The 23,114-nt window shown below is 36.4% G+C and overlaps 1 protein-coding gene across 1 annotated transcript in view; it reads left to right on the top strand.

Moving 5' to 3' along the window:
- The window catches only part of CLDN18 (claudin 18), a 28,179-nt gene extending 12,177 nt beyond the window's left edge, over positions 1 to 16,002 (top strand). Inside the window, exons 2-5 of the mRNA XM_072613568.1 lie at positions 5,692 to 5,856; positions 9,437 to 9,554; positions 13,738 to 13,848; positions 14,879 to 16,002. Of these exons, the coding sequence (XP_072469669.1) occupies positions 5,692 to 5,856; positions 9,437 to 9,554; positions 13,738 to 13,848; positions 14,879 to 15,026 (542 nt within the window). The 3' untranslated portion in view covers positions 15,027 to 16,002. The remainder of the gene's footprint in view (positions 1 to 5,691; positions 5,857 to 9,436; positions 9,555 to 13,737; positions 13,849 to 14,878) is intronic.
- Positions 16,003 to 23,114: the final 7,112 nt, after the last annotated feature.

Genomic DNA, 23,114 nt, shown 5'->3' with positions numbered 1-23,114 from the left:
GAATGAAAATAAAGACCCCCAGATATAACCTCTGACCTGTATAATTGAGGGTAAAAACAAAACATTGCCAGTAATGTATTTTCCTACATTTGAAAATGTGCTAACAGAACCCCCATATCCTCCTGCAAATCACATAATACTAAAACTTCCCAGTAACAAGTAAAAAATGTTTAGTTATTTAGATGTTTCTCTCCAGTACATTCCTAAATAACCAGATTCTAAATTCATCATGTTTTCTTTTCCCCTTTTCTGTCTCCTAGAGTTAATTTACTGCCCATTTCACTGCTTTTCAATTCCTCACCATTAAATCCAAACTCTGGAGTCCAAGAAGACAACCAACTGTCCATTTTCATCTGGATGTTTTTGTCATAACATAGACACAACCAGTAATGATTTGGGGGCTTTTCCATCAACCTCTCAGGCAAATTTACAGAAAGTGAAAAAATATATAAGTATACTGGACATTTTTTTTCCAAACCAAACTTGGGACACCTGGTCTGATAAAGTATGTTCCTCTTACAAAGTCTCATTCAAAGTACTTTCTTTTTCTTTAAAGTAGCTAGTTGCAGAGGGGGAGGCAGAAATAGGAAAATGCAGGTGATGTAAAAGTAAAATATTTCCATAAAAATATATTTAAAAAAAGAAATTGAGTTATTGCCATAATTATGGTCAATGTTATACTAAATGCCAGTGTGATGCAGAGGATCTCGGTTCAAATGTCACCTCTGATACTATTTGATGTGATCTTGGACAAAGATTTAACCTCCTTCAGCATCAGTTTTCTCATCTTTAAAATGAAAAGTTTATGCTTTTTAGGTTCTTTAGATCCTTTTGGGTTGTAAATCTATCATCAATGACACATAAATTTTGTATTATGTGTCAATTCCATAGAAAATTGATAACCACCTTTAAAGAGAATTGGTTTCCTTCGTAACTTTCATGCATCAAACACAATATTCTAAGAAAAGGTACATAGACTTCCCCAGATTGCCAGAGGACCTTGACACACTCCTGCTCTACTCTCTTATCTGAGGCTATCTCACCAGTTCCTCAATTTTAGTTTCACTCATCCTTGATCTCTTCATCTGCCATATTGCTAAGCCATTTATAGAGTCCATCTTTCAACACTTGCTATGCACATGTTTTAAGACTCCTTCCAAATCCAAACCTGCAATACAGACCTATATTCCTTTTCAGAGATTCACAAAATATACTTGCGTGCTAATAGTATGCTTTTGTCCTAAAATGCCTAGCATCTTCCATTCAAATACTTTAAATATTTAGGACTCTCAACTTACATTTCTTTTGCGTGTAAGTATATTCAGCTTCCACTTCCTTGTCTACAACACTCCCTCCTTTAGAAGATCTGGTATTTTATAATAGGGAGGGGAACACTCTGTTCCCATTTTTGTATTTGTTTCTTTCTGCTTTGAATCCTGCCCACCCTTCAAATCGGATAACAGTTTTTATTCACCCAAGAAGAACGCTGTTATCACACCTTGCAATACTAAATAAACATAAATAGTCACTTGATTTACCTGGTATCAGCTGATAAGCACACCCTCTTGATCAGAATACCAAATAAGAGCAGAAGTGGCTATTTTAAAGAAGAGTGAAATGAAAACCTCCAAGTAGCTAGCTGTTCTTTTCAGGTTATGTATAGAAATTGATTTAAATCAATTAATTTTATCATAACCATAGAGTCAAGACTAGGAATATCTGTGCTTCTGCAGTAGAGAATGCATTTCTCCTGCTTTCCAAATTGTTCTACTACCATAATCTTGCAGCCTACATAAAAATAAAAGAATTGCCATGCTGGCTCAGATCAATTATTTCCTTCCACGTCCCTGCACTAAATCTCAATAAGGCAAGCAATCAGGCTAGACCCAGGCAATGCCAGGAAGCTAGAGGTCAAAAAAAAAGTTAAGGATTAAGATTGGGCAAACATTCAGAAGCTCAAAATCATACTGAAACCGAAAATATGGCAGAGAAAAAAAGTCATCAACAGTTTGATCACCTACGTAATGTAGTGATCATTGACATAGATTTAGAAAGGGTCCCTACTTTTCTTGTCTTCTTATACCTCACATCCCTCCCCTGCTATCTGATCTAGTGACACTGGCCTCCTTCTGGTTGCTGTTCAGTTCTTCTTCAATCAAATGTAACTTTTCATGATCCCGTTTGGAGTTTTCTTGACAAAGATACTGGAGTGACTTGCCATTTCCTTCTCTAGCTCACTTTACAGATGTAACTAAGGCAAACAGGGTTAAATGACTTGACCAGGGTCACACACAACTAGTACATGTCTGAGGTCTTCCTGACTGCAAACCTGGCACTCTGTCTCCTGCAGCACCTACTGGTCATTTGCCATTCATCATACAAGACACTCCATCTCCCAACTCCAAGCATTTTCACTGACTCTCCCCCGTAACCTAGAATCTCTTTTCTCCTCATCTCTACCTCCTGAATTTCCTGGCTTTCAAGTCCCAACAAAATTCTATTTTCTTCTGGAAGCTTTTTTCCAATCCTCCTTCATTCTTGTGCTTTCCTTCTGTTGTTTATCTTCAGTTGATCCCATCTATAGCTTTTTTATACATGGTTCTTTGTTCTCTCCCCCATTAGATGGTGAGCTCCCTGAGGACAGGGACTGTCTTTTTGCCTTTCTTTGTATTACCAGATCTCAAAGCTGTGCCCGATATGTAATAGGCACTTTATAATGTTTATTGACTGACTCACATGAGTTTGAGTCTCACATCTACCATTTACTAGCTGTAGGAGGGTGGGAAAAATCATTCTATTGGCTTCAATTTCTCCTCTTTAAAATGAGTGTGAAAAGAATGATGGATCTGAGCCCCAACTCTACTCTTTTCAGCCCATGTGACATTGGTTGGGGAACAGCCTGTCTATACTACCCTTCTCTGATCTGTAAAATAGAGATGATGATATTCCTCCAAGCCTTAAAGCCATAATCTGTTACTCTTTGAATGAGGTGATCTCTCAAAGCTTTAAATACTATAATCCCCTGACTCCTCTGAACTTCCTCTTCATTATTGATAAAATGAAAATAATTTTTTCACAATCTATCCCACCATGTTGTTTTGCAAGAAGCACTCTGCTTGCAAAATGGTACCTCATTTTCAAACATGCCATCATTGTAATTAAAACTATTAAGGAAAAATGGACTGAATTAAGACTCAGAAGGTTTGGGTTCACATCCCACCTCTATTTTTTCATGCCCGTGTGACCTTGGATGAATCATTTAACCTCTTTGAGCATTAGTTTCTTCATACAAAAAATGAGGGAGGTTGGACTAAATGGTTATATGATCTCCTCTAGTTTCAAATCTATGATTCTGTCATTGTATTCTGATGCTTTCTTGGTAGAGGAGTATTATGGGTATGGCGTATCATATATACTGTGACTGCTAAGTCATATGATCATAGATTAGCTGATTGTTTTCATTTTACTGTTTTTCTTTGTTCCAAAGGAGGAATAATTTGGGTATGGGAAGTGACAATGATATAAAAACAAAAAGCATTAAAGCTATTTTTCAGGGGGAGTAAAAGAAAAATGGGAGCTTATTCTTCCCAGTCCAAGCTCCAGGTTTCACAATCTTCTTTTTGTCTTCTTTTGTTGACTTCTTATCAGTTGTACTTTTTTTTTTCCTGGAGCTCACATCACTGCATTCCAATGCATAGCCATTTTGTTGTTTCCAACAGAGATCTTCTTCTTAGCCTATAGCAAATGTTTCCTATGTGTATTGCTCCCAGGATCAGCACCTTGATCTGCCAGCAGTAAATATGTTATTTGGTGGGGCTTAGGGTGAATGAAAGCAAAGAGAAAAATCTCATGAGGAAGAGATTTCCTCTTTTTTCAAGAGGCTAACTTTTCAGTTTGAACTCATAAGAAACAGAACTGAGATAAAGGGAAGTGTCTTCATTTGGAAGCCAAGGACTGAAGAAATCAATTCAGTTTTCTCTGGGACTCAAGCATAAAATTCAAACTCTTTTATTTGGCATTTAGAGGTGTTCTGGCTCTAATTTATCTTTTGGGTTTCAATCTATCTTTCTAGACTGATTTCATATTATAATCCTCTCCATCTTCTCCCCCTACACACCCACCTCCGTGTTTTGGCCAAAGTGGTTGATTCTTTATCCCAATATATGGCAATTTTATCTACCATCTCAGTGCTTTTCACACATTCTCCCCCATGCTTGAAGTGTTCACAATCTTTACCTCCACTTTTAGGAATCAAGTTCCTATTAGATTAAGTTCTCAAGTTCCAACTTCCATCCAAGGCCATTGTTGACAGCACTCCCATCCCCCAATTGTAGTGCTCTCCCAATTTCCTCAAAATTATTTTGTATTACTTTCTGTTTACTTATTTACATACATATTGCTTCCCTCCAGTAGTAAGATCCTTGACAACAGGGATGGTTTCATATTCGCCTTTGCATCCCAAGGTCTTAGCATGGACAAATATAGTAGACCCAAAATATGATTGTTGAATTGATTTGTAATTTGTGGTATATTACTGCTAAGATATTTTCTGCTTATAGTTCTAGTCATTTATTTAACTTTGTGTATAAACCAAAAAGTTGCTTAACATTTTACTGATTTAGGCTAATTGCTTCTTGATTAATGTGAACTTGTGGTTTTATAACGCCTTCCATCTAAATTGAATTATATTCTAATTATGCCAAGGGAAGTTTGTAATTTAAAGAAACTCTTTTGGAAAATTTTTGTATTGTGAATATTTGGCATCTAATTTCTCTGTGAGCCCAAATTTTCATTTTTTCCTTGCCATTATCACCATTATTGTCATGTAAAGGGTTTTTCTAAAGTAGGGCAATAAGGGGGATAGGCATCTGGTCTATCATTGAGGGTATTTGGAAATAGATCATAAGATCACAGATTTAGAGCTGGAAGAGACATTGGAGGTCATTTACTCCAATCTTGTCATTTTACAAATGAGGAAATTGTCTAGTGACCAGACCAGAGATAGTGTCAGAGACAGGATCTTCTAGCCACCAAACCTTAACCGCTATATCCTATGATGTCATGAAGCACTTTACTCCTTACCTTTAGCCTAAACTCTTCCTACATATTAGTACATGTACCATTATGTTAGCACATCAAGGATCAAGTACCTGCAGCTTTGTTGATGAGGAAACTCTTGCCACCAATAAGATCACAGCCTGTCTAACTTACAGTCTTAGCAAACTGCCTGGGAAAAGTAAAAGTTAAAGTCACTTACCCTAGGTCACGCAACCAATATGTGTCTAGGGTCAAGTATTCCTGATTCTGAGGCCAGTTCTCTATCCACAATAGCACATTGACTCTCTGGGTATAGTAGTATTAGTGTTTAATCTAAAAAAAAATAAATAAACAGACCTACAATATATTGCATTCTTACAAGTACAGCATGGTGACTTTGGAAAAAGCACTGAAGTCAGGAAGACTGGACTCAAGTCCTGATTCCTTCATATATTAGATAAATGACCATTAGAAAGTCTTCAACCTTGCTGAGTCTCAATTTCTTTATCTGTGAAATGAGAATAATGAAATCACATTGTCTCTTTTTGTAAAAACACTTTGTAAACTTTGACATGCAAATATGACTTATAGTTATGTAATTTTAAAAAACTCTGATCAATAATTAAAACTGAATTATTTTTGCTTCTTTTAAAGCTATGTTGCAAGCTGTGAGAGCCCTAATGATTGTAGGTATTGTGCTGGGTGCCATGGGGCTTCTAGTATCCATCTTTGCCCTGAAATGTATTCACATTGGCAACATGGATGATTCTGCCAAGGCCAAGATGACTCTGACCTCTGGAATAATGTTCATTGTGTCAGGTAAGCTCCAATTCAATCTAATAAGTTTTGTTTAAGTGAAAAGCTCTGCATTCAATTTTAAGAAAAGACAAAAACACTTTCCCTCCAGGAGTTTATATTCTGAACTTAAGCTATTACTAGTATCGTTATTATATATTTCCATGATAATCAAAAGGCAAAAATAAAATAAATTCAGGAGAGTATAAGGAAATGATCGTAAGTCTTTCTTAAGTCACCATAAGAAAAAAAGTTCTTAGAACTAGCCAGCTGTGGAGTGGGCTGTCTCAGGAAAGAGTGAGCTTCTTGTCTCTAGAAATAGGATCGCTATGTTTCAAATTCAGGTCCTCTAATTACAAAGTCAGTTCAAACAGAGGGTGGATAACCATAGAGAGAAGTTTTGAGGGAATGCTCAATGAGGTTCAGAAGTTAGATTAGATGAACTCTATGGTGTCTCTCAATTTTAAGCCTCTACGATTTCATGACATAGGTTGAAATTGTTATGGCAGGTAGACATATAACAAATCGTAGACAATAAACCACCATCAATTTAGGATCCATGAAAATTTTGACATGTGATAGGATTATAGAGTTAGATCTGAAATAAATTGTAGAGGTCATCAAATCCAGATCCTTATTTTACAGATAAGGAAACTGAGGTTCAAGGAGATTCAGTTACTCACCCAGGCTCACAGAGTTATTGAGTGTCTGAAGCAAAATTTGAACCCATCCAACCAATTAAAGGTCTAGCACTATACTTCATACCATACTGTCTCTTAGTGTGGAATTTTTGCCCTATTAGCCACTCCCTTTTGAAATAACCTCTCCTCACCTAAATCTTCACAGGTGTTTCAATACTTAGGAACCCAATATAGCTTGAGCTATTTTAATTTCTGAACTGGTTTTTCTTTGTATACTATCTCTGAAAAAGTGTTGGATAAGCAAATTAATAATGTAAAGAGTATTTCAGGGAGAATATTTAATCTGCTTTCTGAAACAAACCCTTTTCAAGTCTCCTACACATAGCATGCTGATTATAAATTGTTCTAATTTATTTATTAAAGTGGGTTTAGCTAAACCTATAGGGTGTCTTGTTGGACACTAGCTCAAGTGACTATATACAATTGAATACTGAAAATGTTTTAAAGATCTAAAATTCATGCATTTCACTAGTTATTTTTCTCTGGATTAATCTGAATTCATATTTAAGATTTACAAAGTGATTATTTGAAAAAAAGTCTGGAACATTCCTCAGACTTCCTCTTGGCAGTTTACTCATTGTCACAGCTTTTATTTCAGTGATAACCCCTATGTGGAAGCCTGTCACTATCTCTAGCTACTCCCCCTTTAGTAGGAATCCTCCATTTCTACTTGCTAATTGGACAACACCATTTGGTTGTATTACCAGTGCATTTAAAACCAAATTCATTACTTTTCCTTCTAAAACTAGCTCCTATTCCTAACTCCCTTCTTTATATTCATCTTACCATCATTTTCCCAGTCACTCTGGTGCAAAATCTTGGCATCATCTTTAATTCCTCCCTCTGCTTTACCCTGCACATCCAATCAGTTGATAATCTTTCCTTTGATGTTCAATACTTCTGTGACTGTAGGTTAGGTGGCACAGTGTATAAAGTATTGGGCCTGGAATCAGGAGGAACTGAGTTCAAATCCAGCCTCAGACATTTATTAGCTATGTGATCCTGAGGAAGTCAGTTAAGCCTGTGTGCCACTGTTGCTTCATCTGTAAAGTGAACTGGAGAAGGACATGACAAACCACACCAGTATCTTTGCCAAAAAACTCCAAATGGGGGCACAAGTAATTGACTAAAACAACAACACTGGGTAAGTAATTTAACCTTTGCAAACCTGAGGGGCTCAGACTAGACGTTCTCTAACATTCTTTGTACCCCTAGGTCAAAGCCTATATGTTTATGATCCCATGTCTTGTTATAATTTTCGTCATGGAATCTCCCATGTGTATCCCCTTCATTATATCTCCCTAAAGACTTTATTACCTCTTTTTTGTTGTTGTAATTTAGTGGTTATTTTAGTCATGTTCAACTCTTTGTAATTCTCTTTGGAGTTTTCTTGGCAAAGATACTGAAGTGGTTTGTCATTTCCTTCTCCAGCTGATTATATCTGAGTATATAATAATCCTATCAGGGTGAAATAACCTTTAATGGAATAGAAGCACTTTTAAGCATTTTTCAATAAAAGACCAGAGATAAATAAGAACTTTGAAATACAAGAAGAAGAGTCATGAGAAAGGTAAATTCAGTTGAGAAACTGGAGAGGAGCTACGTGATAATATGATGTCAACATTCTGATGGGGGAGAAGAAACATGTGCCACCCCTCCCTTGGGGTCTCAATATCTTCAAAAGGTATTGAGGCAACTAAATAAGAAAAACAGAGATCCCGGGTCTGGGGATTGTTCTGAGTTTTAAGGGGGAAAAAGAGGAAGGGTAAAAGGAATACACTTGTGTAGAAAGGAGAAAGAGGGCAGTGGAACTTAATATTTCTCGTAATCAGCGAATATATAAAGAAGAATATACAAACACAGATGAAGGGGTGGGCAGAGCTGGCATTAGATGAACCTCATTCTTATCTGAAATAGACAAAGGAAGGTTGAACACACACACACACACACACACACACGTGCACATGCACTTTGGCATACGTTCCCAAAGTGGGCAATACTGACCCCTGAGGGGGGAACTGGAATGTTCCTGGGGGGTGGTCATAGCCTTCAGTAAAATTGGGGGTCATTGAACAAAAAAGGAGGCAGTGGAATGCATAAGGAAAGAAGAGAAGAGAAGAAAATTTTGAAAAACATTTGTCCGTTTCATCTATTGTGTAATAGAATTAAAGTTGTAGTGATTACATTATTTTCCAAATAAATACACAAAATGCAAGTTGTAGCTGATCAGTGGTCGAGTCTGCTGGTAGGGTCTTAACAAGTAAGTGTTGGCAGGCAAGTGTGTCTTGCATTGTCAAGAAGTCCATCTTGCATCAGCAGGAATATGTGCATCTAATCATTTGTTTACAATATCATATTATACAGTTACATGATGCAATATTGTGTCATCAAAATTTCAATGAAGAAAAAAACACAAATTTATAATAAATTAATACATTTAAGATGCATCATTTAAAATATATTTTACATTTTTTTTAAATGGTGCAATTAAAAAAAATCATTGAAGGGTTAAAGAAAGTAGATTTCTAAGGTGGGGGCTGAGTAAATTTTTTTTTTTAACAGGGTGGTAGGCCAAATAAGTTTGAGAACCTCTGCACTTTGGTATAGGAATATGTTAAACTCAACAGGAAAACCAGTAGAGATTGGAAGAAGGGTTAAGAGGGAGAACAATATTGAGAAGACAAATGTTATTGTTTAGTTGTTTCATCATGTCTAACTCTTTGAGATTGTATGATAGCATTTGAATGAGTTTTAAGAAATAAGAATAAACGTTTACAAAATATTCTCATTTGTATCTCTTTATTCTCGTATTGTTTTATTTTTGCAAAGGATGGAGGAGAGACAGAAAAGCTAGATACCTAAGAGACTTTAAAGATAAGTAATGACATGTTTTGGATTTTTAGGTATTTGTGCTATTGCTGGAGTGTCTGTTTTTGCAAACATGCTGGTCACTAACTTCTGGATGTCCACAGCTAACATGTTCTCAGGAATGGGTGGGATGGTACAGACAGTTCAGACCAGGTAAGCTCTAATTTGGAATAAAGGATTCAGTGCTAAAACTGCTGTTATATGAAGCAGATTTAAGATGTGTATAATGTGACTGTCATGGTCTTAAATATGTATTTATAAGAAGCAACCATTTCATATCACAAATCAGCAATGATCTATGAACTCATAAATTTTATTTCAGTAAAATATCCTCGGGGGTATGATTTGAGTCTGATCTGGCATTTCCATTGAAATACAATGACAGCTTACAGTATTTATCTCACATTCTTACACAAGACCCTATTGTGGTTGCTATGGGATGATTGTTATTAACCCTGGCACAAGAATTATCATCAACTTGCATTTCCTCTTTCAGAAAGAAATTAAACTAAGCTTATGAAAATCAGGTTATAGATGAGTAAAAGTTTTAACTGAAACATAAACTGATGATTCATATACCTGCATATGCACACACATAAATATATGTATGCATCACATGCTTCTATATTCACAGATGGTCCTTTCTATCAGATACAATACTGTTATAACCTAGGTAAATGTAGGAAGGTAAAATTTTGATAGACTGATTTTATCAGTTCACAAAACCATCTTAACATCTTCCTACATTTACCAGTAATAAAGCTACCTGAAGAAGGACAAGAGGAGTTTTGCATGACAGATATTGTATTTAAAATTTTTTATATATATAATGAATTCTAATCTCATGGGGTTAGAAGAGTTAAGTAGATTCATCAAAGTAGGATGAGATTATATACTTCATCTTGGGGAAATCACAAGCCCCAGTCAGGTCACAACATGCTTTTTTTAAATCTAGGCTTTATGTCCTCTACCCCCACACTTCAAGGACATTTTTCTTGTAGGAGATGTTTCTATTTCTACCAGCATCAAAGAATCAGGAAGTGGAAATTAATCAATAAATAAGAGTGCTAAGTATTGCACAAGGGAAGGACATTCAAAATGGACAAAGTCAGTAGAAAAATGTAATCTGTACTTTTAAATGGAATTGCAAATCTGAGTAGGATTAAGGTGATACTGAACTCAAGAGTGAGTCAGAGGCTAATATGCTAAGATATGTAGAACCCAAGTGTTCAGAGACTCAGGAACTAGGGAGAAAGGACTGTCACATATGGGTCTTTCAACCATTTAGTTGAATAGGAGACAATATATTCTTCACACAATGGAATTAGAGTTAAATGAAAACACTGTCCCTTTTGGGAGAGAAAAAAATTAGGGGCTGTCTCAAGGAAGGAACTTGGAAGAGTCCAAAGAATAGTCCCTGATTCTCTACCTTCCATCCATGCATTATGACAGAAGAGAGAAGCACATGGGGATCTCTCATCCCAAGGCTTTGTTGATTTGCTTTTTTGGTCATGACTGGAGATGGGAGAAAAGTTTATGTTTAGGAATGAAGCCATGATATCAACTCTTGTTCACAGTGCCTTGGGTAGTTAATCAAAAGTATTATTATATATTCAGTTATGACTAAGAATGTCTAAATTGTGTATTGAGAATCAGCATTTGCACATATACTACATATTATGTTGTCCCAACCAAAGTAATTTCCCAATAGCATTATTAAGACATTATAACTCTTATGAGACAGCAGGGATTAATGAATAGTAGGTTAATCTTAAATTCATAAAGATCCATATCCAAATTCTACTTTTGACATAAACTAGATCTGTGACCATAGGCAAGTCAATTAACGCCTCAGTGATTTAAGTGACTCTCTAAGACTATAAATAATAGCTAAAATTTCAAATGTCCATTGATGGAGGGAGTTTACACACATGGGAGTTCCAGGCACACATGAAATTATGGTTCTAGCCCAAAACAAAAACAAAAACCCATGCCCAACTATAACATAACTAAAATTTGTAATAATGTCATCTAGCTTGTCATCTATTCATAACTTTAAAACATTGTTCCTATAGAACTATCTGCTCCATATAAATTTGTTTTACCTAACATTATGTTTGGATTTAATCAATTAATGAATATAGAAAGGATATGCCTGTGTTCTGTTGCTCTGATTCTTCTGTTTTGCAATGGAATACAAATTGGGATTTTGGTCTAGTTGGCTCTTGAGGACACCACCTGTCTCACTTTCACATCTATGTCCCCAGCACATACCATAGCATCTGGCACAGTGGGCATCTAATAAATGTCTGCTGATTTATATACTATACATGGTAGGAATGAGTTGGATCATGTGATTTAGTGGAAGTAACATTAAAAAGATTATCTAATCCAATCCTCTCATTCTACAAAAGGAGAAATCAAGATCCAGAGAACTGAAATGAGGTGTCCATAGTAATTAGTAGCTGTCACAAATTCAATAATCTTTCTGCTGCCTCTTTCAAAAATAAATGAGCTAAGCATTGTCTCAGGTAAGTAGGTGGAGCAGGGTAGTAGGCTTGGTTCAAATGGAATCTCAAGCACTTACTAGCTGCATGACTCCAGGCAAGTCATTTAACCACTGTCTACCTCAGTTTCCCCAACTATAAAATTGGGGCAATAATAGCACTTTTTTCCTAGGGTTGCTGTAAGGCTCAAATGAAATAATCTTTATTATGGACTTGGCATATAGTAGTTGCTTAATAAATGGTGGTTTCTTTCCTTTCTTAACTGGAAAATTGCTCTTATAAAGCCTTCTAGAGACTCTATTCAGAGCCCTACAGTACAGGGCACTGTCATATACAATGAGACATTGTGTTTAGAGCATCATTACTTCAAAGGACACTTGCCTCAGGAGGAAGGAATTAAATGTAGCATCAAAAGTTATTCATCTTTGGTTCCAGAACTTTCCTTTCTCCATTCTTTCTTCCAGAGGTCTCTTCAAAGAGTTTACAAAAGTTCAAGATGGTAGTCAGAAAAGTTACTCTGATCTTAGACCTTATTAAGAGAGATATAGCTTAAAGGAATAAGAAGGCAGTAGTCCTTCTGCATTCTACCCTAGTCAGACCACATCTGGAGTATGGGATTCAGTCCTGAGAGCCAGCTTAGGAAGGAAAATAATAATATAAGAAACATCCAGAGAAAGGCAACAAGATGGTGAAGGAACTCAAGATCATATATACAAGGATCAGCTGAAGGACAGGGGGTCATTTTTCTTAGAAAAGAAAAGTTTCACCCAGCAGCTTAGGTGGCTCAGTGAATAGATCACTGGCTCTGGAGTCAGGAGAATCTGAGTTCAAATCTGGCCTCAAACATTTGACATTTACTAGCTATATGACCTTGGGCAAGTCACTTAACCCCAAATGACTTGCCTACCCCCCTCCAAAACAAAAAGACACAGAAAGGGTCAGGTGGGACGTGATATCTATCTTCAAATAGGCTCTCATCTTAAAACAGATTAGACTTATTCCCTTACAACCTAGAGAGCAAAATTGTTTGCAATGAGTGGAAGCTACAAAGGGGCAAATTTAGGCTTGATACAAGGTAAGATACTTAACATTTAGAGCTACCCAAAAGTGGAATGGGTATCTCCCTTTATGAAAGGAAGACAGAAAACAAACAGTTATTAAATACCTACTATGTGCTAGTCTCATTACAAATATTATCTCAGAAGTTCCTCACAACAACCCTGTGAGGTAAAAGCTATCATCATTCTCCTTTTTTATAGCTGAGGAAACAGAGGCAAATAGAAATTGAGTAACTTGCCCAGGGTCACACCACTATTAGATGTCTGAGGCTAGATTTGAATTCAGGTAATCTTGACCTCAGGCCTAGTACTCTTTTTACTTTACCACCTATGGAGACCTTCAAGCAAAAGATGGAAGATCAGTTTGGGGTATTGTGTAATGAGGATTCTTTTTGGTTTATAGGTTAGACTAAATGACTTCTGCACTTCTTTCAAACTCTGAAAGTGTGTACCCCTAGGAGAAATATTGAGAGGATAAAAATGTCAGCCAATGGATGGACAGATGGATGGATGGATGAGCATTTGTTAAGCAATTACTATGTCCCAAACCCTGTGCTAGATTATGGAAAGAAAAATGCAAAAGCAAAAAGAGTGTCTTCCCTCAAGGAACTTACAGGAGAGATAAAACAAATTGGGGAGCAGTGGTCAGGAAGGATTCTTTTGGTCATATGTGTGTGTGTATCTATTTGATATTCACCTGAATGGGGAAAAATGGGTTGATGTTACGGTTTACTATGACTACAACTACTAACTATTCCTTTTTTTCTTCAGGTACACCTTTGGTTCTGCCCTCTTTGTTGGCTGGGTTGCTGGAGGCCTTGCTGTGATTGGAGGCATTATAATGTGCATTGCTTGCCGTGGACTGACCCCAGAGGAAACCCAGTGAGTCTTGACATGGCAAATGTACTTGATTATCATCAGATTTAAAAGGCTCAAATATGTTTCTCATAATTTATAGCTGGAATTATTAGTTTGGAGTTAATAGAGGAAAGTGCTTTGTAAATAACAAACCACAGGATAAGTATGATCTGCCATTACCTTCAGCATTATTATGATTAGTCCTCCACTCAGGTCCTCCTTCAAAGCCTCATTGCACAGAGGAGTCTCTGAATTCTCCAAGGCTATGCCAGTGGAAGACAATCTAGAGCAAGTCTATAAGGCCACAAGAGCTTTGATTTAGATCTAGAAGGGACTCCAAAGTTTCCTTCTTTTTATAGATGAAGGAACTGATGTAAAGTGTTGTCAAGTGACTTGCCTAAGGTCACACTGCTAACAAGTGGCAGAACAAGGCTCCCAAACTAGATTCTCTGACTCAGAATCCTAGTCTTTCCATGGTGTCCTGACACCTTCATGGCATGAAGCATAGGCCCAACAATGGACCATGTGTCTGCTATGTAAAGACCAAACTAGCTAAATTCAGATAATTGTCAATCAAGCAATGGAATGTTTATGTTTTAAGATTCTGGTTTTTTGTTTGTTTTGTTTTTGCTATATAACCCATATAACCACCTCAAAAGCTGGGGAAAGTTTCATTCTATGTTGGTTGATTGAATACCAATGAAATCATAAGTCTTTTAAAAACCTGAGGAAAAAATAATATGGAAGAACACCATTCAAGTAAAAGTTGTAGAAGAATGACATAGCATTTCCTTCTCTTGGTATATTTAAGAATAGAAAACTCTGATCAATCTTGGTTTTTTTGGGGGGGAGGGTGATACTCCTATACGAAAGTAGGGACTGGGCTAGATTTAAAAACCCAATAAGCATTTATTAAATGTTGATCATATACATAGGCAAATTGAATTGGATGGAGATAGTGAATGGCAGAGCTGGGTCCATCCTCCACTCCCAGTGTAATATTCTCTCCAATGCACCAGGTTGACATACTGTTTTCTTTTTTTTTTCCTTTCAGTTACAAGGCTGTGTCCTACAATGCCTCAGGTCACAATGTTGTCTACAGGACAGGAGGCTACAAAACTAACACTTCCTATGAATCCAAAATGAAACCTAAAACTGAGGATGAAATACAGTCACAACCTTCCAAGTATGACTATGTCTAAGGATCCATTATACAGTGCGTGGAAGAAAAAAATGACATTGCATGAGTACCAAGGAAATTATACACAGGCTTCCTTATTCTTTTTGGCTGAATTTAATTGTTTGAATATTTGGAAGATATCAATTTCATCTATTGGTTGCCATGCAATATGGTCTAGGATAGTACATTACATGGTTCTCCATTTACAATTCTATTATAGTGTGTTTTGTATAAAAGTTACTAAGAGCATTGGGAACAGTTATGGCTTTTGCATTGTTTCCTTTTTCAAGTTTTTTTTTTCTATTATTTAGTTATAGGATGAGATTCAGATCATTTCTGAAAACCTTTGGCATATTCACACGCTTCCTCCATTAAGCCAATGGATAATACCTCACTCCTAACCAAAAGGAATACTTTTAACTAATCAAAAAGGAGTATTTTCTGCTAATTTCTTCCAAAGCCTTTAGTAAGGAGTTAAGTGAAAAGGAGGAAGTATTTGAACTTCCTTTGTTTCTTTTTCTAAATCTTCTTGTTTTCAAAGTCATTTTTGCTTCATAAGAATATATTCTTTTCTGAATCAAAATGATTTCACAGTTTGAGAAATGTTGATTACCTGTTCTGCTAAGTGATAAAGTTAGCTTTTTTTTTCTAGCACTTCAACTCAGCTAGGAAAATATCTAAAAATTTCTCATAAGAGCTTTGACAATACCATTTTTAAGAGAATACGAAAATACAAATTTTGTGAGGGTTATGCCCTCAGGGGATAGAGGTGAGAGCTCCAATGAGTTGTTTATTTTTTTGCCATTAAAGTCCAAGTTACAGTTAGCCTAAGTGTTGGATTGTAAAAATAATAACATATCTTTATAAGACAGACTAACCACCATACAATTAAAAGGAGTAAATTATACAAAACAATTGGTTACATATTGTAGGTTTCATGTTTCATTGAATCTCATTTCTTAATTCAATAAATACTCCCAGATCCTGGTAACTTCTCACCCTTCAATCTCCATTATTTATATTGTGCTTACTCTACAGGATATGACATTATGTAAATTTAAAATAAAGAAAGCCATCACAGTGTCAGATACAAGATAAATCTTCATGAATGCTTTTGGTCACTGGCTACATTTTCTGTTCATAATTGGAAAACAGTTGTTCTCCACATTATTTGTCTGAAATTAACCTTTATGTTTCTATAGATACCACCATATTGCATCAAATCAAATCAAGAGTACGTTGCACCATGCTTTGTTATTTTATAGGTTGCTTTCTTAGTTATTTATGAATTTAAATCCAACAAATGCATTTTGAGTAGATATGCACTGAAGCTCATCATACTAATTCAGAGTCCCTTACCACCACATCACATGGACAGCAAGGAAATTGCATTCAATCTTCCATATTTCTTTTTTCTAGTACTGGTTGTTTGGAGTCATAGTTGGACAATAACTTCTCTGCAAGATTCTGGGGGTTTCAGCTACATCTGAATTAGAAGTGTGATGTTGTAGTCAAAAAAGTTAATGTAATCTTGTGCTATGGGGAGAGGTATAGCTTCTAGGAATAAGGAAATTGTAATTCCTATATATTCTACCCTAGTCAGATTACATTTGTAGGATTTGGACTGTCTGGGGTTCTGTTTAACAAGAATGGTGGTAAATTGGAGAGTATCTAAAAGATGGCAACCACTATGATGAAGGCCTTTGAGGCCACGTCATAGATGTCATATTCAAAAGAATTGAACTCAGGTGCAAGTATGTGAAAGATTATATTAAAGAACAGGAATTAAATTTGTTGTTTGCCCCCAGAAGGCAGAACAAGTAGCAATAAGGAAAAGTTACATAAAAGGCAAATTTAAACTGGGCAACATAAAGAACTTCCTAATTAGAGCTGTTCAAAAGTGGAATGAGCTGCCCCTAGAGGTAGTAGGTTCTCCCCTCATTGGAAACATTCAAAAGCAGTGACCGGATGACCATTTGTACTATAATGGGGATTCCTTTCCAGGTATGGGCTGGTCTAGATGGCTAGTGCAGTCCTTTAAACTCTAAAATTCTCTGATTCTGGAAATGATTCTCTGCAAACTATAGTCTCTCTTTCCATCTCTGAGAACATTTTCCAGGCAATGAAGCAATCATTCATTCACTAGGGCTACATGAGAACTGAAAAAGGATATAATTTCCAAGAGTACCTTATCAAGGTGTAACTTAGTCACTCGGGAAACCAGATGATAACATTGTCATTAAGTCAAAGGAATACTCACACCATTAATTCATTTGTGATTAATTTCCATAAGTACAGACTATATTCAAAAAGCATTTATTTAACACCTATTATGTGTAGAACACAATCCTAGGTACTGGGTATACAAAGGCAAAATTTAAAACCATCTCTACAATCCAGGAGCTCAGTTCTAGTTGGGGAATACATTACAGTTTTTCTATCTAATCTAATTGAACATTTGTCAAGTGCCTATAACATAAAAGACATGTGCTATGCACCAAGGAAATAAAAGCAAAATAAAAAGTAGTTCCTGCTCTGAAGAAAGCTTACTATTTACTTGGGGCATATATTAGGAATCTTTCCAATCCAAAAACATGTATTGTTCATATACTAAGTACAAGGTACTGTGCTAGCTACTGGGAATACTTTCATTTGGAAACAAAAAGGCCAAAAGTTTTTCACAGTATACAAAATCTTGAGGGTTATGAATTGGATTTTTCTACCAAAGGTAAAATGACTAAAGGAATAGTGCATTACTAGAGGTTTAAAAGGAGTAATTTAGGGATTTTTTTATTGACTATTTTACATGGTAAGTAGCATTATCTGAAAAGTACCATGGTATAAAAATATAAGTAAATTCAAGAAGCTTTTAAATGAAATTCAAGGATAAAAAGGCCATAAGTAGATTTTTTTTAAAGGTATATAGTTATGTTTTAGGCACATACTTCAACTTATGAGGTAGAAGTCATGCTCTCTATTAAACATACTTTGGTGCTTCTGTCAAAGATCAGACACTGGGCTGCATGCATAAACATAGCATTTTGTACATGGTTGAGTTGATTTGGTTTGGTTTAGGGTTCTTGGTGTACTGTCTCATTCTCTAAAACTTTATTTTTTAGCCTAGATTTAGTATGACTCTACTATATGATTGATTATTCTTCTATACTATCGATATTTTTTGTTTGCATCAAAATATGACTCCATATGTTTTGTTACTGAAATATTAAAGACACCATTCCCTTACAATTGAATTATTTTCACTTTGTTTTCTCATGACTAAAAAAGTATTGTTTTTCTCCTTGTTACTGAATTTGTCCAACCATGATGCATAGTCCATCTTTTCTGAAACATTAAACTTGCCTCCAACATGACAAACATCTGCTCCACACACACACATACACATACACGCTGGCAAACATAATCCTCAAATGTAATCCTATCTAATTTGATCTTCTTGATAGAGGGTATGATTATGTTAATCCATTTCTCAAAAGTCTTCGATGACTTCCCATTGGCTACCAAATAAAGACAAAACTCCAAATGTTGACGCTCAAGATCCTTCACCATCTGACTTCAAGCTACTTTTGTCATCTTCTCATGCTATACCCCGTCACACAGTTTATTGTGTAGCCAAAATGGACTACTCACCTTCCCTAGAATACACACCCTGCTTTCCTACCTCTCTCTTTTGTTTATACTGTTTTCTACACCTGAAATATTCTTCTCTTCTATGCATATTAACATCCTACCCATCTTTGAAGACCCCAGTGAAATACTGAAGGCCTCCTTTGATCTCCCCTCACTCCAACTGCAGATAATCATTTGACTTCCTAAAACTTTATAGTCCTGTATGCATTTTCTTTTTCTAAAATTTATATTTCTCTGTACACATCTGCTCCCCATGCACTAGATTATAAGCTTATTGTTACTAGAATGTTTGTCTCATTTATATTTACTTATACTTATATCACCAGTGCCTAATATGTTATGAAGTAGGCTTGGAAAGAAGGAAGGAAGGAATAAAAAAAAGGAAAGAAAGAAGGAAGGAACAAAGCAATAAAGGAGGGATGTAACCTAACAAGTAGTTAGCTTCATTTTGCCACAAGTTAGTTTGACATACAAAGGAGATCATGGTGCTTATGGTCACTAGATAACTGGCAAGAATCCAGTAAACATGAAACATAGCCAGGGGTGTGATGCTAAGTTTTTAAAAATCAGATTTCAAAAAAAAAAAAAAGGTGCATGTCACATACTTTTAAGTGTAATCTGTGTTATTAACATTTTCTCCATCACTTCCTTAAGTCTGTTCAATCAACAAAATAATAAATTAAGCCATGATTTGTAACATGTGCCAATTTCTAAGGTGTAAATTCTCAAACTAAAAGTTTAACAATTGACTCTGCTGATGCAATCCAGCTCCAGCACAACCCTTGTTAAAGCTAATAATAGAAAAAACTGAACTGAACTGGTGGAACAAAGGATGGGGACCAGAAAATGATTTCTAGTATAGCCACAATCTCTCTGAATCAAAGGGCAATGCACATGTAGAATCTTGGAGAGAGAGGCCCCATCAGTAACCATGAAAGACAACAAAAGGGAGGAAGCAGAGCAAGGTGGGTTATAGAGGAACGTTCATGAGTGGCCATCCCTCTCTCAAGTCAGGAATTCACATGCTACACAATTACAGTGGTTCAAAGCGAGGATCCAGACATACAAACCAAGTCAGGGAGCCAACCAAGGTAAACCAGAGGCAGATCCAACAGCTGTGAATGACATTTCTTCTCATAGGGTCAGGTCCAACATCATCTCCTTTGGAAGAGGTGATGATTGGACACTGCAATCTGAGGTAGAGACCAATAGTAGCACCTTTTCAAGTTGGGATAACTGTCAAAATGGCAGCCATCCAGCCAGCTTCCAAAAAGAGACTCTACCCATCCATTTTTTCAGTGTTTCTTTTCTTGAATTAACTTTTTATTGCACCACTGTGGGTATCAAAAGTATTTATCTTTTTGGATCCAAAGACTTTTAGTCTGTGTTTCATTGCTTCTTTCCCCATTTCTTTTCTCGGGTGTTACCTCTTCTCAACACTGCTTACTGTATTGTGCTCAACCACTCAACATTTACTATTTAAGGTATAAACTATGTGTCCCTTAGGAACATTCAGATAACAGACTCTCAAGATCATAACACATAACATTGTTTTAAAGCAGCAAATAATCTTGGGGCAGAGCAGGGAGGAGGGTTCCTCCCTGCTGTGACTCGCCTTCTAGTCACTACTCAAAGAATTATTCTAGATAAGTGGTCAAATGATAGAAACATTTTCAAAAGAATAAATGCAAACTCTGAACACTTACATCAAAATATGTTCAGAATCATTTGAAATGAAAAAATGCAAATTAAAACAGTGTTGAAGTTTTACCTTACACCCAGTAAACTGGAAAAAATAATGAAAAATAAAAAGCAATGTTGGAAGGGCTGTGAGGACAAGCACACTTTTGATACATCCTGTTAAAGATAAAACCAAATTAGACCAGTTGATCTGAAAAAAAAATTTGGAGTTGTGCAAAAAAAAAATCACAACTGTTCACACCCCACAATGCATTGTAAGGCAATTATCCCAAAGAGGGAAAAGAAAGAAAAGTCCCCTATATGTCAAAAATTTTCTGACAGTCCTTTTAGTGGGAACAAAAACTAGAAACAAAGTGGGTTCCCATGGATTGGGACTAATGACTCAAAAAAAAAAGGAGGATATATTTAAATGGAATGTGATTGTAAGATAAGAAATAGCAAATGTCATGAATTTAGAAAGAAATGTGGGAAGTCTTCTAGGAGCTGCTACAGAAAAAAAAATAAGCAGAAGCAGAGTAAATAAGTGTAAAAACTACAACATGAATAAAAACACCCCTTAAAGGCAGACAAGTTCAGATGAACTGCAATGATGAATTTAGCCCTAGAGGTCCCTCTAGGTTAAGAGATAGGAGGCTACAGTACAGAACATTGCACGTAATATCAGTTATTCTGTTTAAGTGGGTTGTTTTTTATTATTTGTTTTTTTTGTTATGTGCAGCTTCACTGAAGGGAGGGTGAGCTAGTTAAATAGATAAGCATTTAACGGGGCAGCTGGATGGCATAGTGGATAGAGTGTCAGGGCAGGAGTCAGAAAGATTCATCTTTCTGCATTCAAATCTGGCCTCAGACACAGCTGTGTGACCCTGGGCAAGTCACTTAACCCTGTACGTCTCAGTTTCCTCAACTAGAAAATGAACTGGAGAAGGAAATGGCAAACCATTCCGGTATTTTTGCATAGAAAACCCAAATGGGGTCACAAAGAGCTGGAAACGACTGGACAGCAACACCAAAACCATTTGTCTGGGAAGAGTTTCGATCACATGTTCAGTCAGTCATTAAATTAAATAAACTCTGAGATTTTCTACATCTTGAGGATTCTATTCCCTATCTCTCAGCTTCTTTGCAATGGTAGGAGGAGATAAAGCAAGCACCAAAGGAGTTATTCCAAAGGTGTTTCCTTCCAATGACATGAACTATTATTGAAACATGTATAACCTGTTACCAAGAGATCCAACTATGTTGGGCAGCTCTGATAAGACTCTCATGATTAGCCAGTTTCTATTTATTCTGAGTCAACAAAAAGAACTACTACAATCTAAGAAATCAACCTCAAATAGAGTGACTCCTGGTTTGGGATTTTTTTAAAATTCTTTTTCTTAACAGACTATGATAGTCTAATGGGAAGAGCTCAACTCAGAGAGACCTAATTTCAAGGCCCAGCTCCAACAACTGATCATTGGGTGTGTGACCCTGGTCATTTCACTTAACCTCTGTTCTTCAGTTGCTTCATCTGTGGGGGATAATAATGACACCTCCTTCCAAGAGCTGTGTGAGGATAAGATGAGTTAATATTTGTAAACCAATTTGTAAACTTTAAAGCACCATATTTTCATCCATTTTTCAGTCATATCTGACTCTCCATGTCCCCATTTGGAATTTTCTTGGCAAAGATGTTGGAGTAGTTTACCATTTCCAGTTCATTTATGGATGAGGAAATTTAGACAAACAGGGCTAAGTGACTACTAAGTGGCTAGTAAGTGTCTGAGGCCAGATTTGAACTCAGGGAGATGAGTATTCCTGACTTCAGGCCTAGCACTCTGTACACTATGGCTTCACCTAGTGGCGCAAAGGACTATATAAACGCTAGTTATTGTCGATACTGTTGTTATGACCTTTGTGGCCAAGAGCAAGTCATTTATAAAATGAAATAAGAATATTTGTGCTACCCACCTCATGTCATAAGTGTCAGAAAAGTACTGTACAAATGTGAGTTTATTCTTGTCTGTGAGTTTTCTGAAGCACTTTAGCATCCATCCAATAAAATGTAAATTTCTTCAGAACAGCAACTATTTCTCTCCTTTGTCTTACCAGTGCTTACAAAAATGCCTGATATATAGTAGGTGCTTAATAAATGTTTTTGAATGAATGAATAAGCAATCACTTGATCCATAGGATGCCCTCTGAAGTACATATGGCAAGTGTTATTAGCCTCATTTGACAGATAGGAAACTAGACACAGAGATGTTCAATAACTTTGATCAGAGCAAGTCAGTCAATGAGTCAGTACAAGAATCCAGTAGAATATAAACTCTTTGAGGGAAAGGACTGTTTTTCATTGATGTCTTGGAGTGTCTAATGCCTACAACAGTGTTTTGCCTATGGTAGATGTATCAAATTTAATATGCTACAGGTCCCCTGGATCCACTGGACACTGAGGTCTTTTCTTGAGTTAAACTACCAAGCATTCAAACTCTACTGCAGAAAGCACAACTCCAGTGGGCTAGCCATGTTGTCTGAATGCCAAATGTACAGTTGCCTAAAAGATTATTTTAAAGAGAACTCACACAAGGCAAATGCTCACATGGAGGTCCGAAGAATTGATACAAGGATACTCACAAGGTCTCTCTGAAGAACTTTGGAATCAATTGTGTGACAAAGGAGACACTGGCAAAGGAGTGCCCAACATGGTGTGCCCACATCAAAGAAGGCACTGTGAACTATGACCAAAGCAGAATTGCAGAAGGTTAAAAGAAATGCGAGA

Source organism: Notamacropus eugenii, chromosome 5 (assembly GCF_028372415.1).
Source record: "Notamacropus eugenii isolate mMacEug1 chromosome 5, mMacEug1.pri_v2, whole genome shotgun sequence".
In the NCBI taxonomy this organism is placed as follows: domain Eukaryota; kingdom Metazoa; phylum Chordata; class Mammalia; order Diprotodontia; family Macropodidae; genus Notamacropus; species Notamacropus eugenii.
This window is presented reverse-complemented; position numbering and strand designations above follow the sequence as displayed.